This window comes from Aquarana catesbeiana, linkage group LG04 (assembly GCF_042186555.1).
Source record: "Aquarana catesbeiana isolate 2022-GZ linkage group LG04, ASM4218655v1, whole genome shotgun sequence".
NCBI lineage: Eukaryota > Metazoa > Chordata > Amphibia > Anura > Ranidae > Aquarana > Aquarana catesbeiana.
In genome coordinates this window covers 247272740-247287228 of record NC_133327.1, presented here as the reverse complement: position 1 = coordinate 247287228, position 14489 = coordinate 247272740, and the positions used below count along the sequence as shown (strand labels likewise).

At 40.2% G+C, this 14489-nt stretch overlaps 1 protein-coding gene across 1 annotated transcript in view; it reads right to left on the bottom strand.

Moving 5' to 3' along the window:
- Nucleotides 1-5849: 5849 nt before the first annotated feature.
- LOC141139840 (probable cation-transporting ATPase 13A4) overlaps nucleotides 5850-14489 on the bottom strand; it is a 149873-nt gene continuing 141233 nt past the window's right edge. Inside the window, exons 28-30 of the mRNA XM_073626364.1 lie at nucleotides 11222-11310; nucleotides 8320-8400; nucleotides 5850-6450 (exon numbers count right to left, since the gene is read on the bottom strand). Of these exons, the coding sequence (XP_073482465.1) occupies nucleotides 6214-6450; nucleotides 8320-8400; nucleotides 11222-11310 (407 nt within the window). The 3' untranslated portion in view covers nucleotides 5850-6213. The remainder of the gene's footprint in view (nucleotides 6451-8319; nucleotides 8401-11221; nucleotides 11311-14489) is intronic.

The window sequence follows — 14489 nt, the reverse complement described above, 5'->3', positions numbered from 1 at the left end:
GTTAATGGAATTGTACCTTAAGCTTGTTAGTCTCACCTATAGCCCTCAATGTTACACATTGATACTCTACATCCATAACTGCTTTACTCACTTTAACCTATTCCTTTAACTATTACCAGAAACAGGCTGGTTCTTTTGGTTCCCTGTTAAACTTATAGGCCAGATGTTTAGTATTGTTTATTATTTAGTTCTGTCAAATTCCTTGTCTCAATGCTTCTATCCAGCATGTTAACTTGTTGAAAGCACCATGCCTTGACTTGTTTCCTTTCTCCATGGTCTGTTCTGTATATTTTTTCCCTTATGTACAAACCTCGTTAAACTTCAAAAAAATTAATTGGAATTAAAAGATTCCACATATTCCTGTGTTCTGGTTTTCGGCTATCTTCATTGGCCAGCGCGGCATGACATCAGTTCTGTGGATGCACAGGTGCTAATCATGCTGGCACACAGGGATTGTCTGGCCACTGTACCTAAGTTGAGCTGCACATGTGGATAGTGTGTGTACAAGTTTGCTTCACTTGTCAGGCAATGCCCCTGTGTGGCAGGTGCACTGACTGAGCACTGAGCTCAGTAATGCTGAGCCTCAGTGCCAGACACCTACTGGAACAAATTAATGTATTTGTTCCCTGGACATAAGTGAATCTGTTGCAAGCAATGACAATTGTGGTAAGGAGGTGCAATGGAATTTTAAAGAGTGTCTACAGCAGTGAGTCTAATGTAATAATATGTAAAGTGAGGCAAACCATGAAGGGATGTGTATATTTACTTCACCTTACTTTATAAATTAATAATCTAGGGACAGTTGATCTGAATACCTGTGTTCCACAGTAGTGTGAGATGTCAAGGTCATAGTAAGTTCTGCAGACTATAAAATCCTTAGTAAGTCTGGTATGCATCCTCAAATGTTTAAATATGGAATATCATGGGAAATAAAAAAATATAAAATGTACATTAATGTACAGTATCTCACAAAAGTGAGTACACCCCTCACATTTTTGTAAATATTTTACTATATCTTTTCATGTGACAACACTAAAGAAATGACACTGGTACTCTTGATGAAAGCAAGAATTGGCCTTGCTGTAAAAAATTGCAATGATATGCACCTGTCAAACGGGGGCAGAATAATAACTTTTTGGGTGCCGGGGGCGCCTTCCCACCATAACCCTATAAAGGTGCTCTCAATGAAGTGCTGAAAAATTGGTCTTTAGGTGTTAGTTATTGCCATGAAACCTATACCAAAAACGTTCTTCCAGATAAAATGATTGAACACCCTCAAAGCTAGGCAGCCTTGAAGTCCTGCAGAGATTCCACATCCCAAAAAGACTTAATGAGTGATATCGGCATCATGGGCTTCATAGCTGGTAATCCAGGACTGATTCATTTTTATAAAAGTCAAACGGTCCACAGAGGCTGTGGACAGACATGTTCTACGATCAGTAACAAAACCTCCTGCAGTACTGAATGCCCGTTCTGAAAGCATGCTGGATGTAGGGCAGCCCAACAACTCTATAGCAAACTGGGCAAGTTCCAGCCAGTGGTCTAGTCTGATGACCCAGTAAGCCAGTGGATCGTCAGCTGGAAAGCTCTCCATCTCTGTTTTGGCCCCGAGGTAATCATCCACCATGTGATGCAGACGCTGCCGATGGGATGTGGAAGCTGACAGCCCTGGGCGGCGAGGACTAAAAAAGTTCCGAAATGCCTCACTTAGGTGGACGCCTTCTCCAACGCTCCTCTCTTGACCAACAGAAGACTCAAAACTATGTTTTTTCATAACACTGTAACCTACTGCAGTCAGGAAAAATGTTCAATAAAATCCTCTTTAACGTGTCTTCAAGAGATTTTATCTTCTGCACTCTCTGTGGGGACGGGATGAGTTCCGAGACCTTCCCCCTATAACGGTGGTCAAGGAGGGTTGCCAACCAGTAATTATCCTTCTCCTTTATGCCACGTATTCTTGGGTCCTTTCGCAGGCTTTGAAGAATGAGGTTGTCCATGCTCCTCAAATTTGCAGAGGCTTGAGAAGCAGACTACTCGGGGTCACCCTGCCCATGCTGGACCACGTGTCAGCAGTAAGGTGGATTTTATGGCTAACTGCCTTGCCCAACAATGCCAGAACATTCCCTTCCACGTAATGGTAGCGAGATGGAACAACCTTACGTGAAAAGTAGTAGCGACTGGGAACCTGTCATTGTGGTACAGCACATTGTGCGAATTCACGGAAGGGGGCAAAATCCACCAGGCTGAAAGGCAGAAGTTGGACAGCCAACAGCTTTGACAAGCTTGCATTTAGATGCTGGGCATGTGGGTGGCAGGGACTGCATTTTTTTTTCCGCTGCAGCAGATGGTGCAGAGAAATTTGCCAGCTACAGTCTACAGCTGGTGGTGTGCTGCTGGCAGATACCATCATCCCTGTCAGTGGAGGCTGCTGAGAGGTAATGACTCGGTATAGCAGGGGCAGACTGAAATGGGTAAGAAAGAGGAGGGACAGATTTGTGTCCTTTTGTGTGGCTTTTAGGTGCTCTTGCCAACGGGCTGAGTGGTTGGACGTTAAATGCCTTGTTAAGCATGCAGTACCCAAATGGCTGGTGTTTTTGCCACGTTTGATGTGCCTGAGACACAGTTTGCAGATAGCAACAGTGCGATCTGCTGCAGTTGTGCTGAAAAAGGCCCAGACAGCTGAGCTTTGGGGAGTGGGCTGGGAGATAACAGCTGCAGAATGTGATGGAATAGGGTGGCTGCTCTCTACTCTTTCTTGATTTCGGCCTCCTTAGGGTCGTGACCCCTCACCTTCAGTTTCCTCCTCTGCTCTATCTGGCACCCAAGTCGCATCAGTGACCTCATCATCATCATCATCTCCATCTCCTGCATCATCATCATTACTACTGGAGACACCTTGGCAATACGCTGAGGCTGGGGGAACATGAATGCCAATTTGTCTACCAGTGTTCTCCCCTCTCTCTAGGCTCATGTTTCTGTCATCCTTAACCTCAGAACCAACATCTGAATACAGTAATGGCTGGCCATAATCAAGGTGCAAGTGGCTGATGCTATGTAACTCAGCTGACTCCTCTAATAGGAATTAGATATAGAATAGATGTGGACAAGGAGGCAGGTTTATCCACTCTGGCAACTGCAGGGGACTGCATACTTGTTTATGCTTGCATGACAGAGGATGAGGAGGAAGAGGAAGGTTTAGTAAGCCAGTCCACCACCTCCTTTGCATGCTGTGGCTGGATAGCACGGTCAAACCTACTAAACAGAGGAAATGAAGCCCTGCCTGAGGAGTGACCACCATATCCACCTTTGCCTGTGGACATATTTGTTGCTGGCCCCCTTACAGTGCCAAGGGAATGTCTGCCTCTCCTTGTTGTCCTCCCAGACATTATTGGGAGGGAGGGGGCGGTGCTTATAAGCAAATGTAAAGAAGAGGTGGAAATCTGTACATAGATGCACTTTAATCAATGTAAAGTAGTGTTTAGTGTACTTTAATTTGAGCACTCAGACTACACAGACACACTCCACAGATACACTATAATATACTGCAATATAATTCGCCAAACATACAGTGACGCACAGAACTATATGGCATTAAATTTGCAGTAACGCACACAGAAGTAAATGGCGTTAAACTTGTAGTAACGCACACAGAAGTAAATGGCATTAAACTTGCAGTAACGTGCACAGAAGTAAATGGCGTTAAACTTGCAGTAACGCACGCAGAAGTAAATGGCATTAAACTTGCAGTAACGCACAAAACTAAATGGCGTTAAACTTGCAGTAACGCACACAGATCTATATGGCGTTAAACTGGCAGTAACGCACACAAAAGTAAATGGCGTTAAACTTGCAGTAACGCACAAAACTATATGGCATTTAACTGGCAGTAATGCACAAAAAACTCTATGGCGTTAAACTGGCAGTAACGCACACAGAACTATATGGCGTTAAACTGTCAGTAAGGCACAAAACTATATGGCTTTAAACTGGCAGTAACGCACACAGAAGTAAATGGTGTTAAACTGACAGTAACACACACAGAACTATATGGCATTAAACCGGCAGTAATACACACAGAAGTAAATGGCGTTAAACATGCAGTAACGCACAAAACTATATGGCGTTAAACTGCCAGTAACGCACACAGAACTATATGGCATTAAACTGGCAGTGACGCACACAGAGCTATATGGCGTTAAAATGGCAGTAATGCACACAGAAGTAAATGGCGTTAAACTTGCAGTAACTATAACTGCATGGCGCTTAACTGGCAGTAATGCACTAAAAACTCTATGGCGTTAAACTGGCAGTAACGCACACAAAACTATATGGCATTAAACTGCCAGTAACGCACACAGAACTATATGGCGTTAAACTGGCAGTGACACACACAGAACTATATGGCGTTAAACTGGCAGTAACGCACAAAACTATATGGCGTTAAACTTGCAGTAACGCACACAGAAGTAAATGGCATTAAACTGGCAGTAACGCACACAGAACTATATGGCATTAAACTGGCAATAACGCACACAAAACTATATGGCGTTAAACTGGCAGTAATGCACACAGAAGTAAATGGCGTTAAACTTGCAGTAATGCACAAAACTATATGGAGTTTAACTGGCAATAATGCACACAAAACTATATGGCATTAAACTGGCAGTAATGCACACAGAAGTAAATGGCGTTAAACTTGCAGTAACGCACAAAACTATATGGCGTTTGACTGTCAGTAACGCACCAAAAACTCTATGGCGTTAAACTGGCAGTAACGCGCACAAAACTATATGGCGTTAAACTGCCAGTAATGCACACAGAACTATATGGTGTTAAACTGGCAGTGATGTACACAGAACTATATGGTGTTAAACTGGCAGTAACGCACAAAACGATATGGCATTAAACTTGCAGTAACGCACACAGAACTATATGGTGTTAAACTGGCAGTAACGCACACAAAATTATATGGCGTTAAACTGGCAGTAATGCACACAGAAGTAAATGGCGTTAAACTGGCAGTAACACAATGAAATAGATGGTGTTCAACCATCACTACACTCACGCTATCTGAACTGTCCCTACTCTAGCTATACATTAATGTCAAGATTACTGACACGGTCTCACTACACCACACTGAAACTATCTGAGCTGTCCCTACTCTACACTAATGTAAGTATGAATGACACTGTCTCACTACACTACAGTAAAACTATCTGAGCTGTCCCAACTCTAGCAGCTCACTATGCAAAGCTGAATGACGGTCCTCCTCACTACACTCACATTATCCCTAGACTGACACTAAACTAATATTCTACACTGACAATTGAAGCAAAATAGGACAGTATAGCACACTAACTAACTAATAGCACTGAACGGAGCCCTGTTCTATCTCTCTCTCCATGCCAAAAATCACACTGAAAATGTCTGCCATTGAAAGAATGCTTTTATACTGTGGAGCGGGAATGAGCCATGATTGCATAAAGTCATGATGACAGTGTCCAATCATGACTCTGACAGTGCTCTGTGCCCTGATTGGCTGAATCTTTCACTGCTTCAGCCAGTCAGGGCTTGCAATGCACTGTTCAGTGCTGCAATGCATTGTGGTCGGTTCGCCGAATGTCCGAACAATGAAAGTTCGGCCCAAAATTATGCTCGGGCCTAACCGTTCGCCCATCCCTAGTTGTCAGGTGCATTTAAGGGTGGGTCACCATTAACAAGAACCCCACTAGCGGCACTAGAAAAAAAATCTTAATACTTATAGAAAAGTGATCTCTTACTAGAATGGTTGTAGAGGATCATCAATGTTCAAGTAAGATTATGGTATTTTTTAAATCATTCCACTGACATTACAAATGTTCAAAAAACTTTATTATAGTTAAAAGAATATTATCCAGCATAATGCCAAGTGCCAAATTAACTTTTTCATGAAAAACAATTTAATATTTCATGTATATCTCCTTCTAGGGCATCATTCTTTTCATGCTCGGGACCAGATTTTTTGACCACTGTGATGTATACCACATAATCACAGTTTTGTGAGAGAGTTATATGTAAATACACGTTTGCACTAACATTTAATTTTTTTTTTTTTTGTTAGTAGCATAATATTTCATCGATAGCAGCATACTTGGATCTTGTAAGATTGAATTTACTTTCCATATTACAGCTGTATAGATCCCTTCACTTCCTTCTTTACTTCTTCCTTTAACATCAATGTATCCCATTCCTTCCATTTGAAACAACTTCTTCATGCTCATAGGCTGGGTTAGTGTACATTTTAGAGTCTCCATTAGTTAGTTTACTGTTCTCATACACTGTGTCTCCAATGGGTGGCCACTCTTTTTCCTCATCCAGTATAGCTCTTAACTTTTTGTAGTTGCTTCCAGGTTTTAATTTTAGACATTTCTTCAAGGCCAGCCAGAGGGCTCTGTTATCCAAAATGAATTCCTAGAAAGAAAATTGAAATACATGTTACAAATATAGTAACTTGATAACATGATACACAGTTTAAATGTCTAAAAAGGTTAATTGATTTACAGCCAACTCATTTTATTCTAGTGTCTGTAATATCTTCTGTTTAATTGATTTATTATTGATTTAAAAGTGACTGCTGGTATTTTACTTTTAGATAGGTTAACATTTAATGAACTGTAAATCATAAAAAAACTATACTTTAGGAATAGTGCATCATTGAAAAACAGTTGATATAAAAATATGCTAAAGGTACAATTTCTTGTTAGTTATAGCAACCAAACAGCTTATAATTCAATTCTACAGTTCAGATTTGAAAGTAAATCAAGGAAGCTGATTGTTTGCTTTGGCCAGACGGAAATAGTACCTTTAGCACTTTCATCTGGCTCCATTTTGCAATGGAGGCTCTGCCCCAATTTTCAATAAGGCTCACAATTCTCACTTAGTGAAGCTGGGCAGTAGAAAAGTGAAAGAACACAACCATAACAAGTAGCTTCAGTCCTTGCTAAATTGCAAAGTGTAGAAGTGTACTAAAGCAGTCCCTTTCAGCCTCTCCACACCCAGCTTATATGTCTGTGGCTGTTATACCTAATATTGCTAGTGTGATCCTTAGGATAGCTGGTTGTCAAAGATTGGAGAGAGGCAGCACAAGACAGTTGGCCTAACGGGGCAAAAAAATAAATCAAATCCTGCATGCATGTCCATATCTTCATAAATATGCATGCAAGTTGAGTGTAGCAGCATAAATATTTAAAGTATTACCCCATTTCCCATACTTTGGTACCTTATAATTAAACGTTATAGATGAGATTACAATTTAAATATGCAGTATTGCTCCTTTATCTTACAAGAATATCCCAAAATGGCAGAACAGAGTTGCCAGCTTTCAGATATATATAATCAAAAACAGGTTTTGAGCATCTCAAAGGGATACAAAACTGGTAATTATAAAGGTAATAAAGTTGCTTCATGTGTAGAATGTTAGCAGAGCATGTTAATTACACTAATTTGAATAATAAATCCACAATTAATATGGCATAAAAATAAAGATATTACATTTTGGAAAGCCTGCCTGTCTGCTCTTGTGACTTAAGAGGGCGCACACTTGAGAATAGGCTGGTGCAGATTTTCATGCAAATAATCCCATGCAAGTGCATATCCTGTTTTTCCACATTGCGTTCAATATTGGTAAATCATGGTAAAGCATCCAGGCTATTTAGGATTAATTGCCCAGGGAGCAAGCTAAAGACCTAATATAACAGTGTCTACTGTAATTTGTGGTGGAAGCTAAAACCTGAACTGTGAAGGGTGGGGACACCTGACATAGCTAATAAAGCCATCAAGTCACAGAAATAAATATGAAGTCTGATAGACTTCATACTAGCAACCTCAATTTTCATACTCTTACCTCTAATTTCCTGTTATGGTTGTTGTGTATGGTATATAAACATAGAATAGATACTAGCGTTAGTAACTGAATTGGCTTGACATGCCCTCTCTCTTTCTTTGCAGTACACGTCCATGTAAGGGCATGGCTATTACTGTACTTCAGTCTTCCAGCAAATACTACTGGAGATTGAGGGTGGGAAGCAACAAGCCTAAGAGAAAAGGGTTTTAAGACCATGAAGAGACTTCAGTTGGGCTTTAAAGGTTAAATTCAATTCTTTTGTGCAGTATCAGAAAAAGAGGGAGAGAATAGCAAGAGTTTTTGTTTTTTATTCCTAAGTATCCAAGGCTACATCATTGGACAGTAGATGTTTAAGCCTACAAGAGAATACTCATAGCTAATTTTGTATTGGTGTAATATTCAACATACTGCAAAAATTAGTTTACAGTGGTACTCACCTCCACCACAAATGATACCACAAGACAAATGACCAGCATGATCAACATGTGGATTCTCCAGCTGGTTGGTGTACAGACAAGCTAGGAAAAAAAATTCTAATATTAATTTCAAACAGACACTCATCATGAGGCAATATAGACAGGAAGGCAGTAGTCTTAAATCGGAATGTGACGTATCACACTTCACCATGCACAGAGATTTTCCAGCCTGCAGGAACACAATCCAAGAGCCAGCAGTCTGAGAGTAATTGGCACTGAAGCAGTTAACCCTTTACAGACACAAACAGTAGCTACCACCATATGTTGAAATAGAAACATGATTCATTCATAGTATTTGCTTTAAGAAATGTCTGTGACACTTACTGCCACGCCAGAAAGGAAAGTAACAGAGTTTAAAATCTGGTAGCTTTCTACAAGGAGACATGAATTCTTTAATTTCTAGAGCATTTAAAGATTTAGGTTTACTTTAAATAATAATTTTAACAAAATGTAATATTTCCTGAAAAAGAATGTTACAAAACAATAATGGCTGAGGGGTGTTGAATTGTTTTCTGATATTTCAGCAGATGCTCTCTAAAGGCCAGGTTTTCTAAATACATAAAAAATTCTAGATGGCAATGTTTTGCAGACTGACAACCAACATATTATTACACAAAATAAAATCATGATTGATAGAGCCCAAACATTATTAACACTGGACACATTGCCTAGGAGATGTACTGTGGCCAATCTGCCTTCTGGGCATTATAAAATAGGCATGTTTGGTACTTAATTGACTGTTATTTCCTCATACATTTGGGTAGACAGTTGTGATGAATGTTGTGTAATATAGTGTTATCATATCAGAATTTATGGAATATGAATAGAATGTGCAATTTGTTTTGGTCCAAATGTAAATTCAGACAAATTTCTGGTTATTCAGAGATTCAGATGTATCCAAATCTCCGCATGAAATACTAACAAATTTTGTTGAAATTCATTAAAATACATTTGTTTTATTAATTTTCTAAATTCCAAATTTTTAGAACGATTCGAATTTGGATCGGTTAAAAAATAATCGACCAATTCAAATTCTGTTTGAAGAAAAGCTGTTTGTTAAGGAGCCAGCCAGGAAGCTTTACTTTGGGACTATTTGCAAGCAGTTATTATTTCAACTGTGCTAGCCAGGTTGGTGGTATTTTTTGGGGATTATTTGAAAGTATATATCGTTTCTATTGTGGTAATATATTTATTTCTCACCTTTCTAGCAATTGGGTAGCACCAACGGCTTATATCTATTTTCTTGCAATTTGCATTTCACTTATATGGCATTTTGGTAATTAGCAGCTGATTTATGTATTGCACCCACTATACACCATTATTCACCATTCATGGTATTTGTGTTTTAGCAATTGACAATAATTGCGTATATTAATATTTTTTTAAACTGCACTAGATATGTAGTATATTGGCATTATCAGTTGATTTGTATATTGCACTTACTATCATCATCATTCACATTTATTGTTAGCACGCAGCACTTTATATTTAGTTTTTTTTTCAGCGCTGTGTTCGTTTGTTTTTGATGTAGCTTATTTTTTCAGCGCTGTATTCGTTTGTTTTTTATCAGCCAGGAAGCCGGCCACCGCATCCTTAACAACTGATGACTCATCAGCTGTCAGCAGGCTTCCCCACTGACAGCTGAAATGTAAGCAAAGAATGCCAGCAATAAAGAGTTCAGAAAAAAAACAGCATGGGGTCCCCCCCCCAATCCATTCCAGGCCCTTTGAGTCTGGTATGGATTCTAAGGGTTATCCCTCGCCAAAGTTTTTTTTTTTAATTGGTGTGGGGTCCCCTCCCAAAATCTATACTAGACCCTTATCTAAGCATATAGCCTGGCAGAGAATGATCATAAAAGATATGTGGCGCTAACTAAAGTACATGAAAAGATCATAAATAATGTGATTAAACATAAAAAATAATGACAATTCTTTGGTGTGACATCAATACACTAACAAAATCAAAGTGATAAAAGAATCCAATAAGAGCGTATAAGTCCAATAATACTCTAAAAGTGCATAAAGTGAAAAAAATCACAAAAAATTGTAAAAAATTGCATATAATGAACAAAATCGCATAAAGTGCAAAAAAGATCCAATATGAATGCATAAGTCCAATACTACTCTAAAAGTGCATAAGAGTGAAAGAAATCACAAAAAAACAAAAAATTGGAAAAAAAAATTGCATAAAGTGAAAAAAGTCGCATAAAATGAAAAAATCGCATAAAGTGCAAAATAGTGAAAAAAAACGCTATAAAAATAGACAAAAGTGCATAATCCATGCATATGCGATGCATACTAGCACATCATGCCTTTACTTTGCAGGGATGATGAAAGGAAGAAAAACCCATCAGAGTTTACTTCCTCTTTGAGGCTTTTTATGATAGTTATCTATTTATGACCAGACTCAATAACTGGCTAAACTACTAGTTAAACAGGATTTTTGATACTGCTGGTAAATAAACAATCTTCTGCTAAAGCTTTCCATAGACAGGTTCTTTCATTCCCTCCTGCCAGAACATTGTATTCTGACAGCAGGACTAATGGGACAAACATTTTAAAGTCGACTAAATTATTGACTTCTGTCAACCAGGGACGGCCACACAAGGATCGAAATTCGGTCAGTCCCTGCTAAACCATCCAAATTTTGATCTGTCTTTGGCCAGCATAACAGAGTTTAACAGGCTTTACGATGACCTGCTTTGTGCCTGAAGCTGTCTTGTGAATTTTGGAGAAATGAGGGTGGCACTCTTTCTGTACTAATCCCCATTTTCCCCACTCAGTTTGGAGTCCTTGTAGATCTCATTACTAACCCAATAGAATATTCAAGTAAGATATTACTTATTTTGTGATAACACACCTACCTCTAAATCAACATACATATTCTTGAAGTCAGCAAAAATGAAGAATAGGGTGAGAGTAAATTCTACGACTAATGTAGCCACAAAAACATCTGCAGAGAGAAATTGTGTCAGTCACTGTTTCATATTCAGTGCTAAAAGAAATATGAACAAATGAACATAATAAAACAAAACATGATAGAGTAATAGCGCAATTTACAAACAAAAAACAATAGAGCAATTTACAAACAAAAAAACAAAATCAAGACCATCATCCACATTTCACTTTGCAATGGAGTCATAGGTGTGCACAGCCTATTGCATTAGGGTGTGCACCCCAAAGCTCAAACACATGCATGTGTGTGTATGTGTACATATATATCGACAGTGTCAGTAGGGCAGAGATTGATGTCAGTAGGGCAGTGGACGTTGTCAGTATTTTTTTTTTTTTTTTTAAATAATTTTTGAAATTTGTTGAAATATGAGAAGTCTGAGGCCGGGTTCACACTGGTAGGACAGTTGTACCACTTTGGATCCAACTTTGCCCTGTGGCTTGAAGTCCAACATTCATCTGACTTCAATGAACAGGGATCCGACTTTTATCCAACTTTGATCTTTTGATACCAGGCACTGTGTCTGGTATGAATCTTTAGGGGGAACTCCACCCACAATGTAAAAAAAAAAAATGGCATGGGTTCCCCATCGGGGAGCATACCAGGCCCTTCGGTCTGGTATGGATTTTCAGGGGAACCCCCATGCCTAAGAAAAAGGCGTTGGGGTCCCCCCAAAATCCATACCAGGCCCTTATCCGAGCAAACAGCCCGGAAGGTCAAGAAAGGGGGTGTGGACTAGCGAGCGCCCCCCCTCCTGAACTGTACCAGGCCGCATGCCCTCAACATGGGGGGGTGGGTGCTTTTGGGCAGGGGGGGCCTGCGCCCCCCACCCCAAAGCACCTTGTCCCCATGTTGATGAGGACAAGGGCCTCTTCCAACAACCCTAACCATTGGTTGTTGGGGTCTGCGGGTGGGGGGCTTATTGGAATCTGGAAGCCCCCTTTAACATGGGGGCCCCCAGATTCCGGCCCCCCACCCTATGTGAATGAGTATGGGGTACATTGTACCCCTACCCATTCACCTAAAAAAATGTCAAAAATAAAAATAAAATACATTACACATGTTTTTAAAGAAATTTATTAAGGCAGCTCCGGCGTCTCTCTTCTGAACTCTTCTCCCCTCTTCGGGTCTTCTCTGCTCTCCGTTGATACCCCCCTCGCTCGTCCCCACCCACTTTCCTGACCTGCCGAGCTGTGTGCTCGGATAAGGGTCTGGTATGGATTTTGGGGGGGACCCCAACACGTTCTTTCGGCATCGGGGTTCCACTGAAAATGCATACCAGACCGAAGGGCCTGGTATGCTCTTGGAGGGGGAACCCATGCCATTTTTTTTTTTTATTTGAGTTCCCCTTCAAGATCCTCAGAGGACAAGTCGCATGCCAAAGTTTGGTCAGTTAAGACAGCGATCCGACTTTAATCTGACTTCAGTGATAATCAATGGGCTGAACTAGGATCAAAGTTGGACTAAATTAGTGCAGGGAGCCTTTTCAAAGTTGGACCGACTTGTGTCGGACCAGTTAAGATGGCTCCCATTGATTTTCACATGTGATGCGACATGAGCTCTCAATGTTGGAGCGTTTGTCGTACCAGTGTGAACCTGGCCTCAATGGGAAATCTGCATCCCACAGGGTGATTAGGGCACACCCTGTGCGCAAGACTATGAATGGAGTAAACAAGCAGTCAGCCTGTCTCCCAGGGATGGTAAGTGCACTTTATGAATGATTCTTAATATTCAATCAAGGAAAACAATGTAGGCAGAAATTGTGCATATCAGTGTTTTCACAATGCTGGTAAATGTATGCTGTTTATCTTACTGATGGTGACACAGGTCCTCTTCATCTGTCATATTTATTATCACAGATATGCATAACGTATGAACAATCATAACTGTAACCAGTACTGCAAGTGTCTATATTTTATGCAGGTGTCATAGACGTGCACCAACTTTAGAGACCATTTTTCATTTGATGTAAAACACAGAGTTTTCAAAATATGGGACAATTTTGTGCATGTCTAGGAGAATTCAATGCAACACAAAGAATGTTAACCACTTGCCGACCAGCCGCCGTCATTATACTGCAGCAGGTTGGCGCAATCCCACAAACCTTCGTAGCTATGCATCGCTCCCTTTAAGCAGGATAGCAGGCACAGCGGGGTGCCGGTGCTCGTGACCCGCGGTTGCAATGACCGATGGCCACGAGCGATCACGGGCACGAGAGGCAGAACAGGGACGTGTGTGTTTAAATACACACATCCCAGTTCTGTGAGGAGAGGCGAGAGAGAGATTGTGAGTTCCTAAGAGCTGGGAACCACGATCTCTCATCTCCTATATCGCTGTATAATTGTCAATCGACCCAAAAATGTGTCAAAAGTGTCCGATGTGTCTGTCATAATGTTGCAGTCTCAATAAAAATCGCAGATTGCTGTCATTACTAGTAAAAAAAATTAAATAAATAAAAATGCCATAAATCTTTCCATTTTGTAGACACTATTACTTTTGCACAAACCAATCAATATATGCTTTTTGCGATTTTTATTACCAAAAATATGTAGAAGAATACATATTGGCCTAAACTGAGGAAAAAATTTGCTTTTTCTAAAAAAAATCGGGCTATTTATTACAGTAAAAAGTACAAAATATTGGGGTTTATTTACTAAAGGCAAATCCACTTTGCACTACAAGTGCACTTGTAAGTGCAGTCACTGTAGATCGCTGTAGATCTGAGGGGAAGCTCTGAAATGAGATCTGAGGGGAAGCTCTGAAAAAATGCTGTTTTTTATTTTCCTTGCATGTCCCCCTCAGATCTACAGCGAGTGCACTTGCAAAGCACTTTTAGTGCAAAGTGGATTTGCCTTTAGTAAATAACTCCCATTGTCTTTTTTTCAAAATTGGCGCTCTTTTTTTGTTTATAGCGCAAAAAATAAAAACCACAGAGATGATCAAATGCCATCAAAAGAAAGCTCTATTTGTGGGAAAAGAAGGACGACAATTTTCTTAGGGTAGAGCGTCGCACGTCCGCGCAATTGTCAGTTAAAGCGACGCAGTGCCGTATCGCGAAAAACGGCCTGGTCATTGAGCAGCCAATTCTTCTGGGGCTGAAGTGGTTAAACAAGAACACTCTGTGCAGCAATGTATATGGTACACAATCTACAAAACTGTTGCAAAAGTTGTGGCATGGC